The sequence below is a fragment of the Nipponia nippon genome, unplaced genomic scaffold (assembly GCF_047370975.1).
Source record: "Nipponia nippon isolate SJK-2023a ecotype South Korea unplaced genomic scaffold, ASM4737097v1 scaffold_14, whole genome shotgun sequence".
NCBI lineage: Eukaryota > Metazoa > Chordata > Aves > Pelecaniformes > Threskiornithidae > Nipponia > Nipponia nippon.
The window spans coordinates 5,313,971-5,337,150 of record NW_028262330.1 but is presented as its reverse complement, the minus strand read 5'-3'; the positions used below and the strand labels follow the sequence as shown (position 1 = coordinate 5,337,150).

At 67.0% G+C, this 23,180-nt stretch overlaps 1 protein-coding gene across 3 annotated transcripts; it reads left to right on the top strand.

Annotated features, from left to right (window-relative positions):
• Positions 1–14,900: 14,900 nt before the first annotated feature.
• On the top strand, positions 14,901–17,035 carry CBX8 (chromobox 8). Of its 3 annotated transcripts, none has more exons than XM_087750959.1 (5): positions 14,901–15,040; positions 15,423–15,466; positions 15,663–15,728; positions 15,803–15,893; positions 16,080–17,034. In XM_087750959.1, exons 1-5 carry the CDS (start codon positions 14,972–14,974, stop codon positions 16,917–16,919), a joined length of 1,110 nt encoding a protein of 369 aa, XP_087607085.1. In that variant the 5' UTR covers positions 14,901–14,971; the 3' UTR covers positions 16,920–17,034. The 3 variants fall into 3 exon arrangements, with proteins under 3 accessions (XP_087607085.1, XP_087607086.1, XP_087607087.1); XM_087750960.1 differs by having other exon boundaries at positions 15,827–15,893; positions 16,080–17,031; XM_087750961.1 differs by lacking the exons at positions 15,423–15,466; positions 15,663–15,728; positions 15,803–15,893 and having other exon boundaries at positions 16,080–17,035.
• The last annotated feature ends 6,145 nt before the right edge of the window (positions 17,036–23,180 follow it).

Genomic DNA, 23,180 nt, shown 5'->3' with positions numbered 1-23,180 from the left:
GAAGGAAACTTAATCACCAACTGCCAAACCCGCCAGGATCTCCATCAAACACCAGGACCCTTTTGCAAGGGCCGGCGTTGGCACCAGTCGGGATGACAGAGCCTGACCCAGCCAAGGCGCTGAGGCAGAGCTCAGCCAGTGTTACAGGCTCTCTGTCCCAGGGAGGCACTGGGAAGGGGGGTACGGCCACGTTCCCATTTTCCAGGGGGTTTATACATTGCCGTGGCCCAAGTGTGGACACAACTTCTGTGGTATAGGCATGCTTCAGTCAGAAGTGCTTAGTTGGAGGTGAGAAAGGGAATAACCTAAACCTTTAGGAGGTATTGCTGTTGTGCTGTAAGCAGCCAGGGCAGACAAGTCCTACAGATCCAGAAAATAAATTAAAAAGACTTAGATATTATTATAAAAGGCATTAACGGGTAGCCTGAATGGAGGGTCTGAGCTGATGGGAGCTTTAACAAACATGTATTTAATGTTGGACTGCGCTGAGCAGAAATTCTTGTTGTGCCAATGTAAAGCCACATCTCCCGGTCTCCTAAAAAGCCACTGGAAGCTCCATCTTCATCTGCAGTGGGGATGAGACCGGGATGTACAACACGAGGAATGATGGTGTCTGGTAACAGCCGTGAAATGAGCCGCAGTCCAAATTTTCTGGAGGGATCAACCTGCCCCTGCCCGGGGTTTTGCCCGGAGAAGGGCCCTGGGGCACTCGGGTTTGTCCCTTTCCCCTCTCGCTGATGCGCGGGACGGGGACTGTGTTGCTTTTGCTTGTGAAGCACAAGAATAGGAAAACCGGGATGACTCAAACTTCAAAAGCTCCCTCTCGGCTGAAGCTAAAGATGGAAAATTGCCGACCACGAGCTGCTCTGAGAGCTGTGAGCAGCAGAGGCCAGGGTGGAAATTCGGACTCAATGTTTCGCTCCTGCCCGGTGCCGGCGGTGGCCAGGTGAGCGTGGGGGGCCAGCACCAGCTCGTGGATGGCCAGGTGGGACCAGGCTGGGGCAGCCTGGCCACGGTGATGCTTGGCGGTGCCAGGTCACTCTGCGTGGGCATCGTCACGGCACCCCCGGGGCAGGATCTGTCCCTGGCCGCTTTAGAGAGTAAGAAACTGGCCCTGAGGCTGGGGGGGGGCGAACAGCCGGGGGGGGGCAGCGAGCGGAGCTGCCCTCAGCGGGGCGGGCAAGCGAGCCTGCGGGCTAAAATGGCCACGCTGGGCTGCAGGCGTGGGCTCTGCCATGCGGCAAGGGTTAACCCCCCCCTCCAAAAGGCATGCTGGGAAAGGGGAAGGCAAAACTGCACCGGAGAAGTTGTGCGGTGGGGGCGGGTGAGGCTGCGGCGGGCAGGGGCGGGCAGCGGCGGGCAGGGGCGGGCAGCGCTCCCCGGGCCGGCCCCGCTGCTGGGGGAGAGCGGCGAGGAAATCTTGCGAATGCCCTTTGTGTCAGCCTGGGCGTCGTGATTTCAGATGGTGGGGGTTTGGGGGGGGGGGAGGGGGTGTCCCCCCTTTTTGGCACTGGAGTTGTGGGGCTGGGCGCTGGTATTTCTCCGTCTGCCTCCCGCGGGGAGCGCGGCCGTTCCCCCGCGGGTGCGGTGCGGGGGGATGCGCGCCCCAAGGCGCCCTTCGCCGAGCTGCCCAGAGCTCACGGTCGCAGGGACCTGAGAGAACAAACAATTGCTGTTCTGGTCAAAAAAAAATATAAAGAAGCGTCAGGTTCTTTTAAACACCAAATACAAGCTTTGGAGAGGGACGGTTTGTTCGGTATCAGGGAGGCACCGAAGCATCTCAAAGCACAAAATAAATGGTAATTTTCACATATGCTAGTAAATGTTAATTTTCACATATGTTAGTAATTCCACATGGCTTGAAAACTGAAGGATGAAACGTTGTCCCTGCCTGGACCCATCCATTTGCAGTGCGGGGCAAGCCAGGCTGTCATTTTAACATCAGGAATGTATTTTACAGCCACTGCCCTCGGCGTGCCTTGGGTCCAGCCGTGACACCGCCAGCCCTCCTCCGCCGTGTCCTTCTGGCACATGAAGTCACCAGCAAGAGATAACACAGGGAGATTCACCGTGGGTTCTGCAGAGAAGACGCCGTGGTGGTCGGACACCAGAGGTGCCTTGCTTCTCCCCGGCTGGCTGCTGGAACGATGCCTGATCTTGAGTTTAAGGGCTCAACCTGACCCTGAGCCATTTTTAACCCGAGGTGGGAAGAGCCCTCCCTGGGTGTCCCTCTCCGCTTTGACAAATTCTTCGCTCGCTCCACGGTATCTCCTTTCCTGATGTTTTTTTTTCATTTTTGTACCTCTGCCACCTGAAGCAGACCCACTTTTCCAGTGTTTGATGCTCTGCTTCTTGAAGATGCTTTAACTCTCAGGACTCTGAAATACCTCCTAGCAGTGCAGGGAGACCCAACAAGAAGATATCTAATCTAATGTATCGCATTTCCATAGTTTGTGCTGCAAGCAGCAATTTGTGGTTCAGCAGCAACGGCTGAGTAGAGAGGGGCATTATCACAGGAATGCCTCCCATCTCTCGCCTGAGTATGTGACAAATAAGTCTTGGCCGTGCCATCGTCTTTTCTGGTTTCGGACTAACAGGCTTAACTCTTTTTTTCTTTCCCTGGAAAGGCGATTTTTATCTTTGTCTTGTGCACCTCCATTCCCCGTAACTGGGAATTTGCTGCGTGGTGCAACAGCCCGTGTGCCCGGCGAGCACAACGCCGAGGCGGGAGGCGGCGGGGAGAGGCCGTGCATAACGGCACCCCGGGCGAGCTGCTTTTCCAAGGGACTGGGAATCCACGGAGGAGGGTCTGGGACTGCCTCCTGTGGGATGCTGAATCACAAAAGGATGCGATAACCGGAGGGTTTGTTGCGGAGAAGCAGCCCGGCAGCCGTGTGGTGCGGGGCTGCGGGGCTGAGCCATCCTGCGGGGGCCACGGGAGGTTCCCCCGGCGGTGAGGGGTGGGCTCCCAGTGTATCCCCCCATCCTTCTCCTGGAGAGGGGCCACGGGAGGTTCCCCCGGCGGTGAGGGGTGGGCTCCCAATCTACCCCCCCATCCTTCTCCTGGAGAGGGACCACGGGCAGGAGGAGCCAAGGGCTGAACCTGCCCGGGAGGGCGGGGGTCCCGGCCGGGAGCTGCTCCCCCGCCAGCACCGTGCGGGGTTTGCGCTCGGGGATGGCTCGGTACCCGCATCCATCGCTCCGCGGGGAGCAGCCTGCCTGGAGAAGTTCAAACACAACCCCCCGGGGCAAGGGCCATCGCTTACAGCCGCTCTCCCCGCCCCGCCGTGCTACCGGGCACCGGCTCCAGCCGTGCCCTGGGCGGAGCGGTGTCGCACGGAGGACGGGGGGACAGGGACAGGGACAGCACCGCCGAGGAGGAGGATTCCCCCTCTTTGCAGGGGAAACTGGAGGCAGAGCAGGCTGGCGGTACTGCCTCGGTGTGTGGCACTGGTGAGCCCGCTTTCGCGTGTAACACAGGCTCCGGTAGCTCCAAAGAGATACTGAAATATCGGAGAGGAGTCGGGAAAGAGGCAGGGGGATGCCGTCAGGGCGTGGAGAGCCCGGGAAGCCGGAGGCGGTGGGGCTGCTTGGCGTCCCGAAGGGAAGGCGAAGGACATTTTGATCAGCCCGTAAACCTCTACACGGAGAAGAAATTCAGGGACTCAGCTGAGCTTTCATCTAGTAAATGAAGACACAACAGGATCCAGCGGCTGAAGTCCGCACCAGCAGAAGCTGGAATGCGGTGCCATTTTCCCCGCGTCAGAAAAAAAAAATAATAAAAAATAATAAAAAAATCCAGGTGGGAGGGCAAAACCCGGGGCTGCTCGGCATCGCGCTGAGATTCGCTGCCATTCAGCCCCAGGCTGCTACGGCAGGATTCAAAAATGCCAGGGATGTAATCCACAGCCTGTGGGACAGGGACGGGCAGTGGGTGACTACGCTGTGTCCCCCCCAGTCTTAAAACGCCCCGCACCCCGATATTTTGTGCACTCCGTGCCCCGCCTTGCCCGGCTGGCTTTGTACCTTTATCAGCTGTGATTTTAATAAGATTAATTCCTTCTCTGCAGGGCGCTCGAGTGTTTCCCTGGGTTCGTGCCCGCACCCCGCCGCAAACCTTGGCGGAGCCGGGTGCGGGGCAGGCGGCTGCGGTGCGGGGCTCCCCCTTCCCGGGTGCTTCCACACGCGACCGCGGCGCTGCGTGTCCCCGCGGTGCGTGTCCAAGTGACAGAGGCCAGCCGCGGGGGGTGGGACTCTCCCGCCCGCTGTCCCGCGTGGGACACGCAGCGCTCTTTGCAGCGGGACGGCGGGGAGGGGAGAGCGGGGACGGGGCGAAGCACCGGCTCCGGAGACGGCGAGGGTGGGGGGTCCGGGGGGCGGCCCGGAGGTAACGTGGGGAAGGGGGGGGGGGGTGTCCCCCAGGAGAAGCTGGAGCGGATCAGGAAAAAGACCGGGGACCCGCACCGGGTCGGTCCAGCACCGGGGGCTTCGCAGCGGTCCCGGCGTCGGGGGGAGCCGCAGCGAGAAGCCGGGGAGCTGGGAGGGCCAGGGTGACTGCTGGCGTGGGCGTCCAGCGCCGGGGGCAGGATGAGGCCCTCCCCTCGGAAGACACAGGACGGGCGGGAGGTCCCGGGGACACCGACCGGCTCCGTCCCGCCGCGGGAGGAAACGTCCCGCGGTCCCGGCAGGAGCGGGAGGAAAACGAAACGGGGGCGAGAAAGCGGGGAAGAACCGAAACCCGGCGCGGCTGGGGCGGGGGGCGGCCCGGCGGGGCACGGGATGCCCGGCCCGGTTCGGCCCGGTTCAGCCCGGCCCGGCGAGGCGCGGTGCTCACACCTGCATTGCAGCAGCGGCGGGGCGGCGGAGCGCTGCCGGGCCGGCGGGCTCGGCTCTCGGCGCGCCGCTGCATTGCAGCACTGCGGGAGCCCCCTCCTTCCCCGCTCCCTTCTCCTCCCTCCGCCGCCGCTCGGCTTCGGAGGCCCGGCCCGGGGCACGGCCCGGCCCCGCCGCGCTCCGCTCCCGCTCGCACGGAAGCATCTGCCGCCGCCCTCGGGTCTCCCGCGTCCCGCCGCAGCCGAGCCCCTCCCCGGCCCGGGAACGCAGCCGTGGGGTGCGGAACACGCACCCACGCCGCTGTGACCCCTGGTTGGTGTCTGTCACCGGCGTTCATCAACCCCCTGCGCGGGTGCAGGGACCGGCCCGCCCCGTCGGGGCATCCGCCGTCCTGCCCGCCCGGCCCCGCACCCCCGGCACGGCCCCGCGGCTCGTCCCGGCCGCCTCCCGCCCCTTCCCCGCCGGGCTGCCCGTGCTGCCCGCCCCGCCGGGCCGCCCGGCCTCGCGTGGGCCACGCACTGCCCGGCGCCGTCCCCACGGGTTTCCCGCGAGGGCGTTTGGGCTGGTCCGGCGGGGAGCCGGGACCGGCACCGGGACCGGGAGGGGTTGCGGGGCGTTGTACCGGGCGGCCCGGCCCCGGGGCGGACCCTCCCCGACGGGACGGTCCCCACAGCCCTCGGGGCACTCGCGCTGCCCGTGGGGCGGGTGTAAGGAGGCGACCAGCGCCGCGTCCCCGGCCCATCGGGAAGGGAGGCTGGTGACCGCACTCCGGGCTCCCTCGACTGGGGACAGCGGCCCGGAGACCGGTGGCAGCCCCGCGTGACTGGGTCCTGCGTGGACCCAGACAGCCACGACCCGCGGCTGCTGCGTGCTCGGGGAGCGGGGCGATCTCGGTGGGAAGGAACCGGCAGCGGCCGGGCGTCCCGGGACCTGCCCCGCTGCCAGGTGCGGCGCCGCGGGGGCGGAGGGGAGCGGGGCCCCGGGCCGGGGGGGCCGCCCGCCCCGGCACAACGGGGGCCCGTTCCCAAGGCTCCCGCTCTGTCTTTGCTTTGGGAAAACGCCAGCACGGTAACAAAATGGCGGGGAAAGGGTGGGATTGTCACGGCGAGCCCTGCAGCGCAGCCCGGCCGGCCCCCGGCACCGCCCGGCCGGGCTCGGGGCGTCCGTGCCGGCGGCAGGCAGCGGGGCGGGGGGCCACCCCCGGGCTGTACCGCTGCCCGGCCTCGCCGCCCGGCAGAGCTCCGGTGGAGACGCAGCTGCAGAAAATGGCTGCTCGGCGGAGCCCGCTGAATCCCGCCATGGGCGGGGGGGGGGGGACGACGACGACACACAGACACGGCAAGGAAGCAGCGCGGCTCTCCCCGCCGGCCGCGGCCCCCCCTCCCCGGGGAGCCCCGGGGCAGGCCCCGCGGGGCGGCGGGACCGGAGCGGAACCCGCGGGGCGGCGGGGCCCGGCGGCCGGCACGGAGACCCCCACCCTCCTCGGCGGGGCCTCACCTGCGGCGCGGCGTGGGGGGTGGGGTGGGGGTGGGGGGGCGTGGGGCAGCCGGCCACGATCGCGCCCGGCCCGCCGCGGCGGCGGAACAGCACGTGCCGGCAGCCCCCGCCCGGTGCCCGCCGAGGCGGAGGGCAGGGGCGGCTCCGAGCCCGGGGGCGGTGCGGCGGAGGGGCGGGCCGGTCACACACCCCCCCCCGCCCGCCGGAGCCCGCCGGAGCCCGCCTCGCCGGGGGTGCCCGCAGCCGTTCCCGCAGCCGTTCCCGCAGCGCCCAGTTCGGCGTTGGGTTTAAAATAAAATTAAAATAAAATAAATAGAAAAGAAAACCGGGGCGGGAGCGCGGGCGGGGGGAGGCGGCCAAGCCGCAACGAAAACTCGCCCCTGTGGCCCCGCGCCGTGCAGCCGCCGCCCCCCCCCGCCACGGCGGCCGCCCCCCGGGGCCTGCCCGCGGGGCCGGAGCGGGCACGCGTGGGTGCGCGGCTGGCGCCTGCGCTGCCTCCGCGCAGGCGGAGGTTCGCTCCCCGCCGGTGTTTTTCGCGGGTGTCCGCGGGACGAGGGGACGTCGCAAAAACGCGAATGTGGGAGCCGGGCTGGGGCGATCCTTCCCCCACGGGAGAGCGGCCGCGGGGGGTCGGGGGGGTCCGCAGCGTGGCGGCTGGCCGCGGGAAGGCGCTTTGCCGCGCCGGGGGTGCGCGCAGCCCGCCGGCCCCGCCGCGCAGGGTGCGAAGGACGCCGGTGCCTCCCGGGAAGCCCCCGCCCGGTGCCGCCGCCCCCGTCCACGCACCTCTGCGGGAGGAGGAGAGGGGGACCCGGCCCCACACGGCTGCTCGCCGCCGGGCTGCGGCAAGGCACAGCGAAGCCCCCCCCGGGTCTGTGTGCCCCGCATCGGGGTCACCCGTGTCCGCGCAGCGCCGCGGCTCCCCGCTCCCCCGGCCCACGCACGGTCCCGTGTCACCGCTCGGTGGAGCGGAGCAGGGGGCCACCCCGTCCCGCCGTCTATCGCGGCCCCGCTGGGACCCGTCCGCTCCGCCGCCACCGCCGCTCCGCCGCGGGTGGGACGGACACGGTCTCCTCCGTGACCCGCGTTGCGGGCACCGGGACAGGAGCAGGGACTGGCGGTTCCGCTGCACTTCGGGAGCGCCGTGGGTGCCCGCGTTGCCGTCGGTGCCCACGGAAGACGGCGCTGCCTCCCCTCCCCTCAGCGTGCGGCGGGGCGGCCCGGCCGGGACCCCCGGGGCGGGAAGGGGCAGCGAGGCGGCACCGGGGGTCGGGCACCCGGGGGGGGGGGGCGGTGTCGAGGGTCACCCGTGGGCGTGGGGGCCGCCAGCTCCGTCCCCGCGCCCCCGGGGGGTCCGGGTCCGGCGGGGGGGGGGGCGGCGCGGGGCCGTTCCACTCGTGAGAGCCGGTTGCTGCGATACCGACGGGCCAATGAGCGTTCACCACCTCACCCCGGGCTCTGGCACCGCTTCCTTATATGGTGCGCGCCGTCCGCGGGGCGCCGCGCTCATCGCCATATAAGGGCATGAACCTAAATACAGCGTCTACCTTGGGCGGGGTGGGCGGGGCCGGGGCGGTGGGACGGGGCGGGCGGCCCCCCCCCCCCCTCCACCACCGGGCCGGGCCCCGCCGCAGATGCCGCCCCCCGCCCGGGAGAAGCCGCCGCCGGTCGTTAGGTGGAATGCAAATGGGCCGCGTTTCACCTCTAATTGCTTTTGTTAAAAGCGGAGTGGCGGGGCAGCGTGCGGGCGGGCAGGGGCGGGCAGGGACGGGAAGGGACGGGCAGGACAGGGGCCAGGGCAGGGGCAGGGGTAGGGGCAGGGCCGGGCCACTCCGGTCGCACCCCGTGTCTGTGTCACATCCCAGCTGAGATCTCCCCCGGCGGGACCACCGCCACCGGCGCCGCTGGGCCGGACACCGCGATCCGACCCGCCCCGGCGGAGCCGTCGGGGTGGTCCCTGCCCACTCGTGGTTCTTCCGTGGCCGCTACAGCCGGAGCCGCGAGGCAGCAGATTCGTCCTTCTGCCGTCCTTGCGGGCCGAGCACCGACGTGGACAGCAGCGCGGGCGGGACGGAGCCGCGCCGGTTAGACGGGGGGGGGGGGGGGGGGATCCCGAAACGTTCGGGTTTCCTCGCCCGACGTGGCGCTCGGGTGGGTTCCTCCTTCCCCCCCTCTGCAAACAACTCGTATTTATGTTCCTACAAATAATCAGCAAATTCAGAAACCCCGGAAACAAAAGGGCTTTTGTGCAGAGTGCTCGCAGCCTGGAGCGGGGCGATAAAGCGGCGGCGCCCCCCCCGCCTCGCCCCCGGGAGCGGCACTTTCCTCGCACGGGGGTTTCGATGCCACCCGCGGCGTGGGGCAGCGCGGCTGCCGGGGGGGCCACGAGCGGCTCTCGGTGCGTGTCGTGGGAACGGGTTGGCGGGGCTTTGCCGTGGGAGGCTCAGGGCTCTCCGTGAGCGCTCCCCGCAAGGCGAACCGGGCGGGGACCCCCCGCTCAGCCTCGCTGGAGCCGGGGGTGTGCTCGGAGCACCCACGGGCCCTGCTGGGGAGCCTGCACCAGTGGCTGCGGGGACACGCGTGGGGCGGCTCCAACGCGCAATACCGACGCAGGAGACTCTCCGACGGTTCGCGGGTGTGTGTCCAGCGGTTGACGGCGGCTGCTCTTCCCCGTGGGGACCACGGAGGGGAACCTCCCCCACCCGCACCGCCCCGGGGCCCGGCACAGCTCCCGGGGCCTCCTGCGGGCGCTTGGCCCTGCTGAAGCCCGCGGTGCGGGGGGGGGTCCCCGGGGCGGAGGGGGCGGCCGTGCCCCGCGGGGGTGGCGGGGAGCGCCGCCGGCTGCGCGGCGGCCGCAGCCGCCATTTCCAGGAGGACGGTGCCACCTATGGAAAGCACCTGGAATTAATCGGGCCGGCGGGGCCGCGCCGGGAAGCGTCGCCTTTCCGTGCGGCAACCTGGGGACGAGCCCAGGCCGCGCCCGCCGCCGCCCCCGCCGCTCCCCGCGCCCGCCCCCGGGGGCCAAACCGGGCCGGGCCGGGCCGGGGGGCGGCAGACGATGCTCGGCCGCCCCGGTCGGCGGGGCCGCTGCTGTCCTTCAGCACCGCCGTCCCGGGCCCGGCTGCCCCGGGGAGGATGCTCGGCTCTGTCCCGGGGCAGCGGTGGGGGCCGGCTGGGGGCCGGCCGCGGCAGTGGGCTGCACCGCTCCGGAGCGGTCCCCTCGCCGGCTGGCCAAGGCCCTGGTAACCGGGGGATAACGACCAACGGGGGCGGAGAGAAGCGGTCCTGCCCGGGACCCACTGCCCCGGCCCGAGCCGGGGTGCTCGGCGTGGTGCGGCCAGCGCAGCCCGGGGGGATCCCCGGAGGCGGAGGCTTCGCGGAGCGCGTCCCGCAGGGCCCCAGCCCTGTCACGGCGGCTCCATCCCAAGCCCCCAAGCCCCGGCGGAGCGAGAGCAGCGCCGGGCACCTGGGGGGGGGGGGGGGGGCTCGGCCGACGCCGGACGAAGACGGGAGAAGGCTCCGGGACGGGCGGAGGGGCCACACCACTGCGGGGGGGAAGCGCGGACCGCTCCGCACCCGCGCAGAATGGTGCCCGGCGGCCGTCCCGAGGGGAGCTGCCTGCCCTGGGGGAAGCCCCCCGCCCTGGAGGAGCCCCCCGGTCCTGCCTGTCCCAGCTGCCCGCCTGGCACACCCTGCCCGCACCCTCTCCTCGCCGCTCCCTCCCCGCTCCCGCTGGATCCGGCCCCGCCAGCCCCTGCCGTCCCAGGGGAAGGGGGTGCAGCCGTGCCCCGTGCCCTCCCGGGGTCCATCGGGCCTGAGCCGTGCCCACCGGTTCACGCTGCCTCCCCCCGCCGGTCCTTGGCGCCGCCACCTCCGCAGCCGCCGGGGAAGCCCTGTCCCGGCCTGAATTCGATGTCAAACACGTCGATAGGAAAATTTCCTCGCACGGGAATTCCTGGGCTGCGGGGAGTGGGAAGGAGCGGCCCCGCGGGGGCACCGCTGCCCGGGCACCCCCTGAGATCTCCCTCCCCGCAGCGGGGGCTCCCGAGAGCAGCCGCGACGGCAGCGGGGGATGCCGGGGGTCAGTGCGCACGGCAGCGCGGTGTCCCGGGGGAAACAGGTGGGAAACGCGGGCGGCCCGGTCCCGCCTGCAGCGAGCCCACGGGTGACCGCAGCTCCGTGTATGGCTCCGTCTCCGGGCCCACCCTCGGCCCCGGGGGTGGCCGGTCCTTCCCCGGCCGCCCCCTCCCGCGTGGGTTGCAGATGCCGCAGCTCGGGGCCGGTCGCTGCCTCCCCGCTTCGCCCCGAGCTGCTCGGAAACGAAAAGGCAGCGTACCGGAGGCCGGGCTGCTCCCCAGCCCCGGGCCGGGCCGGGGGCCGCCGGGGGCCGGCGGTGCCGCGGGCTCCCCGGGTCCGCGCCGGCCCCGCCGGGACAGTCCGGCACCTGCCCGGGGGAGCGTGAATTTGCCCCGAGGCTCGTCCCGGCTCCGTTCAGCCGCCGGTGGAGGGAATCGTTTTCCCACCCGGCTCGGGAATGGGACCGGGTCGGGAGAAGCCCGGAGCAGAACCGAGCGACGGGGCGGGAACCCGGGGCCGGGCGCCCCGAGGGTGCGGGGAGGGGTGTGTGGTGTCCACGAACGCAGAGAGCTCTCGTGGAATGGGGCTCCGGGGCGCCCTCTGCCCTGCCCCGCGGTACCCACGGCCCGGCCGGGCTGCAGGACGCCTCTCCCGAGACACAAGGTCCGGCCCGGCGGCCGGTTGAGGGACTGGCAGGCGCTGGGGCTCTACCCGGGGGGCGGCTGGCTCTGCCCCCGCTTCCCCCCGCGGTCTCAGCGTTGGGGCCATGCTCGGGCCGCCCAGGAGAAGGGGACACGGGGGAGAGCGACCGGCACCGGCAGCCTCGGTCACCCGTGGAACCGGGCCGGACCGGGAGCTGGGCTGGATCCCAGCCGTCCCGGGCGTGGGTATCCGTGGGGCGGAGCAGCACGGGCACCGGAGCGCACGGGAAGCCGCGGGGAAGAGCCCGGCTGCGGCGCGGGGATCGATCGTGCCGGCGGTTGGGCTGGAGCCAGCTCCCTCCCGGCCCGCCGCCGCCCCCGGCCCAGCCGCGCTCGGCCACGCGTGCTCGCCCCGCCGCCCCCACGCGCGGTCCCGGGAGGGGCAGTAGCCCCCCGGTTTCGTTGCAAAGCTCGCAGCAGTAGAAGCCCCCGCACAGCGAGAAACGAGGGGGGAACCGGGAACTCAGCCCCGCGGCGGTCCGCTGAGCCCCGAGGAGCTCATCGCACGAGTCCGGGCTGGGGAAGCGGAGATCCGGCGACCGAGGGGCGGATTTGGGGACAAATGGACGGAAACGGGGTTTGCCGCGGCGGCACACGCCCGCGCCGGGCCGGAGCCGTCCCCGAGTCCGCGCTGAGCCCCGGGACCCCGGGGCAGGACCGGGGCCGGGCGGGGCCGGCGGGGGCGGAGGGGGCGCGGGGGCGAGCGGCCCCGCCCCGGCCGGGAGCCCGTGGGTCGCCCAGGCGGCTTCTGCCGTTGACCTCGGGAGCGTGGAGGGCGGCCCGAGCCCGGGCTCCGCTCCTGCTCCCGGTGGCCCGGCCGGGCAGGAGGGGCCCCCGCAGGGCCGCCGGTCCCGGGCGAGGGGGTCTCCGGGCCCCCTCCGGCAGCGGGAGGAACTGCCCGGGAGAGCCGGGGACGGTCCCGCCCGCGGCTGCTTCGTCCCGCGGCGCCGGGGCGGCTCCGTCCCGCTTCTCCTTCCGGGCCAAGACCCCCACGAGCGGCCGCAGCCCCGGCCCCGGCTCGCCCACGGCCCGGGGGCTCGGTCCGGACCCCCACGCAGCGGCGGTCGCTCCCCGCTGCTTTCCCCGCGCCGTTCTCGTTTGCGTCTCTCCTTCTCCCTGCCCCCCCCTCCCCCCGCACAGCAACCGGGGACCCAGCCCTGGCCCCACGCGTGTCCCTCGTGGGTCACGGCGGGGGATGGAGCGATTCCCTCCGCTGAGGCCCGCGCCGGAGGCAGATGGACCCGCGGCCTCTCCTCTCTCCGCCCCCACGCGTGGCTGTGGGGCTTCGCGGAGCCGCGTAGCTCCGCTCAGGCGACGGGGCAGAGGCGGCGGCTCAGCCGGGAGCTCCGCGGCCCCCTCAGGGCTCCGGTGCGGCGTCGGTGCGGGGAGGCTCGGCCCCGGGACCCGTGCATCCCACCTGCACCGGGCGCACCGGCAGCGGAGGTGCGGGGCAAACACCCGTTTCCCCGGGGCTGCAGCAGCCCCGCGGCCACGGGAATGGGCCCCGCTGCGCCGCCGCGGGCGCTGCCCCGGGAGCCCCGAGTAACGGGGCGAGGCGGGGGCGGCGGCACCGACCGGCCCGGGAGGACCGGATCCATCCCCCCCCGCCAGCCCCACGCCCCCCCACGGCCGGGGGTTGCTGCTCCTGGGTCTCTCTGCTGCGCGGCACCTTCCCGGGAGCGGGATCCGGGCCGCCGCGTCCACGCCAATTCACGAGCCGCCCCGCGACCCGCCTTAATTAACAACGATTAATTCGACATTAACGAAAACCTCCCCGGGACGCCGCTCGCCGGGGGCCGGGGGGGCGCGGGGGGTGCGCTCCCCCCGCCCGGCCCCTCCGCGCCGGGCCGGTCACACCACGCAAAACCCGCGGGGCTGGAGACGTGGGGCTGGAAGCCCACGGGAGCCGCGGGGTGGAAATCTCCTGCCTCCTCCCGTGAGCGCGGTTTTACCCCGGCCAGTGGCGGTGGGAGGAAGGCTCTGCCCGCGGAGACCCGACCCACGCGGCCCGCCAGTTCCCCCGTGGGGCCCCACGGGGGCCCAGGACACCCCCCGTGTCCCTGTCCGTCCCCCCCCTCCCCGCAGGGGAACCGTTGCCTCCGTGCCCCCAGCCGGAGGTCCCTGCCCACCCGGGTGGCGGGACCGGGCAGGGCCCCGCGGCGGCAGGGAGGAGCCCCGGGAGACAACGAGCCCCGGGACGGGGACAACGCCGGCGCCCTCCGGTCCCCGCTGCCGGTCCCGGGGTACCCCGGGGCCCGCGGCTCCCCCCCGGGCGACTTCCCAGGCCGGAGGAAGGCGAGTGCCTCGTAGCTCCTGCACCGAGCAAGCGCACGGGGGAGATGGTCCCACGGCTGCGCTGGCCTCGCCGTCCCCGCCACGCGTGACCCGGCGCCCCCCCCGGCGGCAAACGGCAGCCGGAGCAGAGCCCCGGGGCGAGGCAGTCACGGTCGCATTTACCGGAGAGGAGGCACAGCCGGATCCTCGGGGCCACGCCCACCGTGGTGTCTCCCACGCGTGAGCGTGGCGGCCGCCGAGTTCCGCTCCCCCTCGGCTTCGAGCTCCTTAGCGGAGAAGAGCGGGAGGCGGCGGGGGGGCAGGGCCACGATCGGCCTCGCCTGGCCTCGTCCCGCGTGGACGGGGCCGCAGAAGCCCACTCAGCACCGCTGCGGGTGCTGCGGGTGCTGCGGGTCCCACTCGCGGGGCAGCCCCGGGCGGTGCCGCTGCCCACGGGCTCGGGAACTGCTTCACTCCGCGGGACGGGGCTGAAGCGCTGCCGGGCCCCTCCGGAGCCTCCCCCCGACGGCCCCGGGGGGCGGTTTGGGACCTCGCCCGGCTGCGGGCGGGGAACCGGTGGCTTTGGGTCTCCGGGGCACCGGAGGCTGGAGCCGGCCCCGGCGGCTCGCCACCCGGACGCGCGTGTCACGGTCTCCCGTGGCCGCTTCGGGGACGGATTCGCAGCGGGAGAAGGCGACGGCTGCCGGGCGGGACGCGGTGCGGCGGGGCGAGCGGCAGAGGGCCCGGGGGGGGGGGGTCCCGGTACCGGCTGGCAGCCCCGCAGCGCCGCCCGCGCACCCACGCCACTTTGCTGACAGGTACCACGGGGGATCAAATCCCGCGTGGGGCCGCTCCGCTGGCCTCGGGGCCACTCCTGCGCCCCCCGGGGGAACGGAGCCGGGGGCTGCCGGTGCGGGGAAACCGGAGGCCGCTGAGCTCCGGGACTGCCCGCGCCGCCGGCAGGGATCCGCGCTCCCGGAGGAGCAGCGGGACCGCGTGTCTGCGTGGACGGGAGATCAGAACCGCGGTGGTGGTGGTGACCCACCGTGATCGGGCCGGTTTGTGCGTGAACGCTCCCGCCTCTGACACCGTTCCCTTTGTCCGACCACCGGGGCCAGGCCGCAGATCACCGGGGAACGGCCCGCAGCCCCCCCGGTCCGCCCCGTCCAGGTGCTGCCGGGGCAGGGGGGGACGGGGACGGGACCCGGCCCGGGGCTGAGGGAGGCGGCGGCGGCTTTGTCCTCCGCTCGCCCCCCCCCCCCTCCGCCGCGCCCCCCCCCCCTTACCGGGAGCGGGGCGTGGCGTAGAGGGCGTGGCATGGGCGTGGCCCACCGCCCCCTCCCTCCCCTTCCCCCCCCCTCCCCTCCCCGCCGCCGGCCCCGCCCCGCCGCTCATCGGGACGCGGCTCACGTCGAAAGGGGCGGGGCGACGGCGCGAGCCAATGCGGCGCGGGCGGAATATTCCACCCGGCTCCGCCAGCAACAAGTGCGGGGGGGGCCGGGGGGGGGCCGCGGCGCTGACGTCAGCGGGCGGAGTATTATGGTCTGGGCTGCGCTGGCGGCTGCCTGTGTGCTGCGAGCGGCCGCGTAAACATGGAGCTCTCGGCCGTCGGGGAGCGCGTCTTCGCGGCCGAGGCCCTGCTCAAGCGCCGCATCCGCAAAGTAGGTGCCCCCCTCCCGCGGCTCCGGCTCCCCCCCGAACCCCCGCACCCGCCGCTGCGGCGCCTCCGCCGGTCCCGGCCCGGTTGCGGTTGGGCGCCCGCTGGGGGCGGCTCTTTCTCCCCGCCGCATGCCCGGGCGCTCCCCGCCGGCGGGGCGGGCGTGCTCCGCCGCTGCCTGCCCGCCTACCCACCCCCTGCTCTTTATTTTATTATTTAAAAAAATAATAATTAATTTTTTTTTATTACCCCCCCCCCCGCGTTTTTTTGACACGCGCCGCGGGCCCGCGTTTGTTGCACGCGTGGAATTGCGGGTGCAGCTTTGTTGCGGGCGTTTATCGCGGTTTCCCTCCATGCATATTTATTTTTCCTCTTTGCATCTGCAGGGGCGCATGGAATATCTCGTAAAATGGAAGGGCTGGTCTCAGAAGTAAGTCGGCCGTTTGTCCGTAGGGTTCTGCAGCCGGGGAGCGGTGGGGAGATGGCTCGCTGCAGCCCTGCTCTCCCATTGTAGTAGAAAGGAAACTTGGGTCCTTTCCTTTATGCCCCCTATTTTGAATTTGGTTTATTTCTTACCATTTCTGGCTCCTCATGCTGTTCCCCCTCTCTGTCCCCCCCCTCCCCAGGTACAGCACTTGGGAACCCGAGGAAAACATCCTGGATGCCCGGCTGCTCGCAGCCTTTGAGGAAAGGTACAAGGCCTTTGCTAGCCATAGCCGTTGCGCTTGTAAATATGTTGCTGTCTTGTAGCTATGCTGAATTGAAGCTTTGGTTTTTTTAACACCTCTAGGGAGCGAGAAATGGAGCTATACGGGCCCAAAAAGCGAGGCCCCAAGCCCAAAACCTTCCTGCTAAAGGTAAGGAGGCCGAAGCCCCGCGTGCGCCGGTGCCGGCCAGGGCTGCGTGCCGCAGCGGGGAGCGGGTCCCTCTCCGGCCCCCATGGAGGATGCTCCTCGCAAAGGCGGCCTCTTGCCTTGTAAGTTGTAATTATGCAGCTGGATGGCAGGATAATAAAGTCACTGGTTGATTTATTTTCTTTGCAGGCCCAGGCAAAAGCAAAAGCCAAAACCTATGAATTCCGCAGTGACTCTTCCAGGGGGATCCGGGTGCCGTATCCCGGCAGGTCCGCCCAGGAGCTGGGCTCCACGTCTCGGGCTAGGGAAGGACTGAGAAACATAGCCCTGGCTCCTCAGGGCAGCTCCAGCACCAGCACCCCCAAGGGAGACAGCATCCGGGACCGGGTGATCCGCGTGGAGGAGAAGCCCGGGGAGACCCCCAAAAAGAGAGGCCCGAAGCCCAGGAAGGAGCTTTACAAGGACCTGGCGGAGACTCTGGATGCTTCCAAGAGGAAACTGGGGGACCCGGGGGACAAGGTGGGGGACTACCTGAAGGCCAGGAAGATGGAGGAGGCAGCGGCGGGGGCAGCCAAGTTCGGCTCGGGACACAGCGTCATCCAGCTGGCCAGGCGGCAGGACCCCGACCTCCCCGGCGCCCTGCCCGGCCCCAACCGAGCCGAGGTGGGTGCCAAGCTGGGAGCTGCCGAGAGCTACCCTCCGCGGCTGGCCAAGCACCGGGCAGACTTTCTGGACCCCAAGGGGCAGGGGGGCCTGGACCCCGGCGGGCCCAAGCTCCTGCACGGCGCGGTGAGCCCGGGCACCGTGGGCAGCCTGTACCGCGACGGCATGGGGGGTCAGGCGGGGCGGCCCTCCCTCATCGCCAGGATCCCCGTCTCCAGGATCCTGGGGGACCCCGAGGAGGAGTCCTGGAGCCCCTCGCTCAACAACCTGGAGAAGGTGGTGGTAACTGATGTGACCTCTAACTTTTTGACCGTCACCATCAAGGAGAGCAGCACGGACCAAGGATTCTTTAAAGAGAAGCGATGAGTTTGTCGGAGGTGGTGCTGGGGTTTTCTTCGGTCAGATCCAGACAAAAGCTTGGTTAGAGCTTGGTGGGTCTTTTTTTTTTTCTTTATTTTTTTTCTTTTTTCTTTTTCTTTTTTTTTTTTTTTTTTGTCCTGGAGAGGATTTAGAAACTGTCCTAAATTCATTAACTCTTTTTTTTTTTTTTTTTTTCCACGTCTTACATTTCGTTGGAAAGATTATCTCTAGAGTTATATTTTCTATTAGATGTAAATATGTTATTTAAGAAAAAATGCTTATATATATCTATATATATATATTTCAACTCTGAGTTGTTTTATTTAAATGGAGACAACAGTGACTGCTCAGTTGCTCTTAGAAAGGACAATAAAACTGAGAACTAACGGAGTTCACGCATCTCTTGCAGGAGCCGGTGTACATAATGAACGATGTTCATAGCTAATTATGTTATGGGTTTTTTTAACTATTATTTTTCATATGATGCTATGGATGGTGGAGGGAGGCAGCGTTACTCCCTCGGAGGGCAAAGTGCCCTGATTTCTTGATTGTGATATAAGGTGTTGCTTGTACAATCAAGTGTGCTGTATCCAGAACTGTTGCCCTTGACAGTTGAAGTAAGCACTTGAATTTACAGTATTGTTGGCGAGGGGATGTTTCCAGTTTAACAAAAAAAAAAAATAGTGTTGCTACAAAGTCGGGGCGGGGAAAAGCAGAAATCCATAAAAAGGCTAAAACTGTTCTAGCGGAGTATTAACTTGAATTACCTTTTCTTGCGAAGGAAGAGGAGGTTTGTGTGTGTAAGGTTCCTGAGAGGGGTGATACTGAAATGCACTTTAATAGAGTTGTCGTAGCAGTTGTGGGAGATGGGACTGAGCTGAGAATCTGTTTTCATTTTGTCTGGTCGCTTGATTCTGTTCCCCCACCCACTTTAAAAAGAAAAAAGAAAAAAAAAAAAAAAAGCCAACAACCCCCCCCTCTGTTTACATTCCTGAAATGCCAGAGAGGTTTGGGAGGGTAGCATGTCACTGCCCATATTTAGATGCTTTATACCGCTATAGAAAGTGGATTATTATTTTTTTTGTTTTGTTTTGTTTTTTTTTCCCCAACACAGTTCACTTCAGACTGTTGGAAGACTCCAGATAAAGTGTTTTCTAATATCCACATCTCTGACAAATCCCAGAGCCACCTTTATGCATTCAGAGACAATAAATATTTCCCTTTTCTTACGCTAGTTAAACAATAGCCAAGAGGCGAAATACTCCGGTGCGCGAGCAGCCCTGCTGACTCGGGTGGCTTTTTGTGGTTTATTTGCCTGTCTTATTTCTCCTGGCTCTGGAGGACCCTGCTGTCTTTCTCCGTGGGCTGGGGCAGGGCACGGCCATGGGGTTTCGTGGCTCTGAACAAAGTGCAGTGGTTTCCCCGCCGGGCTGAGCAGCGGCCAGGGGGGCTGTGGCCCCCCGCTCTGCTCCCTCCTTCTCCCCCAGCTCGGTTGCAGCCTGACCCGGGTGGGGAGCGGGACCGTCACCCCTGTTGTGATTTCGGCTGAGGTGGAGCAGGTGTCCCCGTCCTGACGCGTTGGTCTGAGCATCTCTCTGGGTTGGAAAGCACAAATACCTCTGGCAGCGCCCGAGGGCCGGGGCTGGGCCAGGTCACCCCCGTCCCTCCTCGCCGGCTGCCCCAGCCGAGCTCCTGAAGGCTCCCGGTTCAGGGGGTGAAAGCACACGGGGCCTGACGGGCAGGGAAGGGGCTGGGGCAAGGAGCAGCCCTTGGCTGTTGGGTTCCACCTTGCGCCGTCTCCTTCCCCATCCTTCTTTTGGGACCTTTGTCAGATGGCCTAGCGGGAGGATGCTGTATTGACTGTACAAAGGGAGCCGTGTCTGCGAGTTCTGGATTTTTTTTTTGTTGTGGTTTTTTTTTTTTTGTTTTTCTTCTTTTTTTTAAGGCATATTTTGTAAAATGGAGATTTTTAACTTGGTTTGTACGAAGAAGCGACGTGCTGGTTTTGGTGCTGGTGGCGGGGGCAACCAACATGGGACGCGTGTGTTGTTGGAGGGACGATGATGGGATTGAGCTGCCCGTCCTCCCGCTGCCGCCATGCCAAGGCTGGAGGATGCCTCCCTTTGCGGAAGAGCCCGGAGCCGCGCTCCTGCCCCGCCGGGACGCGGTCGGGATTTGGTGTGCTTCGCTCCAGCCCTGTGTATACGTGTGTGTCCAGACACACGCATATATGGAGCAAAACATACATGTGGGTGTATATGTGTGTATGTATATAGCGACGTATATACTGAGTGTGTGTGCGTGGGGGTGTGTGTGCGTGAATTATTTAAATCTAAGACTTGTACAAAAACCGATTTGGCTAAATCTCAGTCTCAGAAGTGAAGCTTAACTACGTGTCTTCTGCCAGCCGTGAATGTCCATATGAGACCTGCTTTTTATGTGAGTTTAAATATATACTTTGTAAATAGAAACGTGTCTGTCTTCCCTTTGTGGCCCTGGGGCAAGGCGGGGCGGGGGGGCTCCGGGAGCAGCGTGGGGTGGGTGGTGGAGCCCTGACGGGGCGGGCGGCCCCGCATCCCCCCCTTTGCACGGGCGGGGGGGAGCCGGGGCCGTGCGGGGCGGGTGGAGTCCGGGGAGCCCCCGGGCACAGGAGCCGCCGGGCCGGGCCGCCTCCCCGGGGGTCCCGCGGTGCCGGGACGGGGCAGCGGCAGGCGCCGTGTGCGGCTCCGCTCCGAGGAACGGCCCCGGGGCTGCCGCTCCGCTCCCGGGGAAGGCGCCCGGGTACGGGGTCGGGCACCAGCGCTGCCCCGGGCCGCGGCGCTCCGCCCTTCCGACGGGGCGGGCAGCGCGGCGGGGGTGCGGGTCGGGGCCCGGGGCGCCGCGGCAGCCCCTGCCCGCCGAGCCCGGCCTTTGTATTCAAATCTGCCCCGGCCGCGCAGGCGGAGGGGGGGGGATTGGTTTTGGTGGGGTTTTTTTTTGAGCTGTGTCCTCATTAACCTCCTTTCTCTGCTCCGCCGGGTGAAAGGCGCGGACCCCCGCATTATGGGAGCTGTCAGCGGCTGGGCGCGGAAAATGAGTGTCAAGGAGGAGCGGGAGAAAGGGCCGCACAATGGCGCCTTTCTCCCCCGGCCCAGCGGGGGGGCCCTTTCACACGGGCCGCGGCGGGGCCCCGGCGGGGCGGGAACGGAGGGAGGGGGTGGGGACGGCGGGGGGGGGGACACGACACCGGCTGGCGGAGCCCCCGGCCGCGGCCCGCAGGAGCCGACCCCCCCACCCCCCAAGCCGTGCCGGGGCGGCTCCGCGCCCCCGCCCCGGGGCTCCGCTCGCTCCGACGGCAGCCCCGACGGCGGAGCCCCGAGGGGGCCGCTTGGCCCCTGCCCCGCCGCGGCAGCCGGGACCGGGGATCCGCCGCTGCCGCCCGCGCCCTTCCGCGGCCGCGCAGCGCCCTCCCCAGGCCGGTTCGGCCCCCGGGCGGGTCCCGGTCCCGCAGGTGGGGGGCGGCGGGGCGGGTCCCGGGGCTGGGCCGGTGCTGAGCGGAGGCACCTGGGAGCCCCCCGCCACCCCGAGCAGGCGCAGCTCCAGCCGGAGCGGAGCCCAGCGGACCGCGCACGCTGCCCGGTAGGATGCGGGGCCCAGGGCCGGGAGGGTGGAGGTGCGGGGGTGGTCGGCTGCAGCCCCCCTGGGCGGGGGGGCCGGGTCCAGGCGGTGCCCATGGCGGGGGGGGGGGGGGGGGGGGAGCCGCTCTCAGAGTAGTGACCACACCAGGCTGAAAAGTTTAAAAAAATATTTATTGATATGCTAAAAAAGAGCAGTGGAAAAGTTATACAAAACCCACCCCGCCCGACGTAACCATCTCCTAGTGTTTTCCGGCAAATAAATTAAAAAACAGCCTAGAGGTCGTGGGTCTACGCTAGTGTTAGCGTCCAGAAGCACCAGAAAACACCGCACACGACGCAAGCGAGGTGCCGGCAGCGCGACCGGAGGCCCCGGGGGGAGCAGCGACCGCGGCCCCGCGTCGTTCGGCGGGCCGAGCGCCTGTCCTGCTCAACAAAGCCCTTAAACTTTCCCAGGGTAATAACATCTCCAACTTTTGTTCTCTGAAAATAAAGGCAAACAAACAGCTGTAGTTTAAAGCAATTATAAGTGTCATACAGGAACGATTTGGCTCTCTCTTTAATTAAAACATACAAATCAGACCAGTGACTGGCACAAGTTACAAGAACAATTGTTTGTTTTCACCTATCCCTCAATTTCTTTCAGTAAAAACCTTCTCTCTGGCTCTGGAGCCCTTCACACCCAACTCAGAAACTCAAAGCCAACTGAACCCCCTGAACCATCCCCATCCCTCCACGAACTCCAGTTTTTTTGGTACAAAATATATATAGAAAAATAGACTAAGTTTCTAGGGAAGATGGCTGAATTGGCCACCTCTTCCAGTCCAATGGAAAACAACAAGTATGCTTAACCAGATTATGCCTGGAGAAAATATCCATTCAATATACAAATACTGCAGGACTTTCCACATTGGAAACCCCTTAGAAAATGACAAGTGACAAACCTTTAATTGGCTGTTTGACACACGGCTGAACACTCCAACCCATAGCAGCAAACTTAAAAAAAAAAAAAAAAAAAGGAAAAAAAAAAAAGGTAGACCTTGAATACTAATGGTACTGACTGGTAAACAGGGTCTGCACCGGCTTTCAACCCCTGTCCACAAAAGATTACAGTAAATCACTCACATAATGTGCCTTTGAGAGGCAAACTCCAACAGGAGCCGTTCGCTCAGACACCCCAGCGCTGCTGGGAGAGCCGAGATCCTGAAACGCGAGGTCGGGAAGGGGCCGGGGAAGGAGCGCAGGAGGAGATGAAGGTGAGAAATATTTCTGGATTATCATTTTCACCATCCTTAGACCTTTGGAATCGAACCAGCTGGTGAGCAAAAGGCACAATAGCAAGTGGTGACAGCAGAGTCCTGCCGCTACCGGGAGGGGACATGCCTGGGAAGGGTGGGTGATGGAGGAAAGCTGCCCGCCGTCGGGATACGTGCACCCCTGGGTGCGAGCCCGGGCCCAGCGACCCTTTGCCTGGCCAGGAGGCAGGAGCAAGCCCCTGCATGGAGAAATGCATGTGAGCTTCGACCGGGGCTCTGGAGGGAGCAGCCGTCCTGGAGCTGGCGGGCGGTGAGCACAGGACACAGCACCCACCGTCGCGGCTCGTCTCCTGCACCCTCTGTGGATGCTCGGTGCCAGACCCCTTCTTGGAGCATCCTCAGATGCTTTTTCCCGCTGGGGGACACCAGCTCCACCATGCTATTGCTCTAGGCAAGAGCATCCCTGCCGGGCCAGCTTCCCCTTGGTGAGTATCCCGCAGCTGCCTTCAGCCCTGCGGCAGGGCTCCGCGCGACGGCTGGGTGGCCCGCTGGGGACCGGGGCACCTCTCCCCATTGGTGTCACAGCTGTCCCCAGGACCCTGTGACCACCCTGCTTTGCATAGGCACAAACCTGTCGTGGGACCGGTGTCGCAGACAAGGCTGAGATAAGGACGGTCCGAAAGGCACATTGTCGTTCCGTTTGGATTTGCAAAGGCCAAGTAGCAAACGTTTGGTGTGTGGGGAAGAGCGTTACCCCTGCGCTCCCAGATTCCTTGATTCTTCTCCCAAAACGCTCGCATCCCCAGCACAAAAGCACACCCAGCAGAGACCATGCCCAGAGCATTCGTTTCTGCTGACACAGGCTAACGTTTCCTTGGACTGTTCAAAGCAACAGTAGCTCGTTTGGCAAAGTTAAAGACTGGAAGGTAAACAGCACAGACTGTGACATTTTGGCATCGTGGAGCTCGTTGGAAACTCTCCTTGGGAACCTCCATGGACAACGCTCCCTCCTCTCCCCTCAGCCCACGGCAGAACAACGCGCGGTGTGGCTCTGGGCCGGGCGGCCAGCAGCAGAGCAGGGCTGCACCAGTCCTCTGCAACCCCCCTGCCCCAGGCTGCCCGACGCCACGGCGAGGTGCCATTCAAGGCTGCAGGGCTGCGCTGGGGCAGAACTGGAGCTGGCCGAGAAGCCTGCACAAGTCCTGCTGCAAGGCGGCGATACGCTTCCACCCACCCCGGCTCACCAGCACGCTGTCGGCTCACGGAGGACGCTGTGCTCAGCTCTGTAACACAACTAACGCAAAGCCATGACCAACAGGACGGCTGGGGATTAAATACAAAAGCTAAGGGAGAGCGTTGCTGGAGCATGGGAGCCTGCCCCGGCAAAGGCTGCAGCC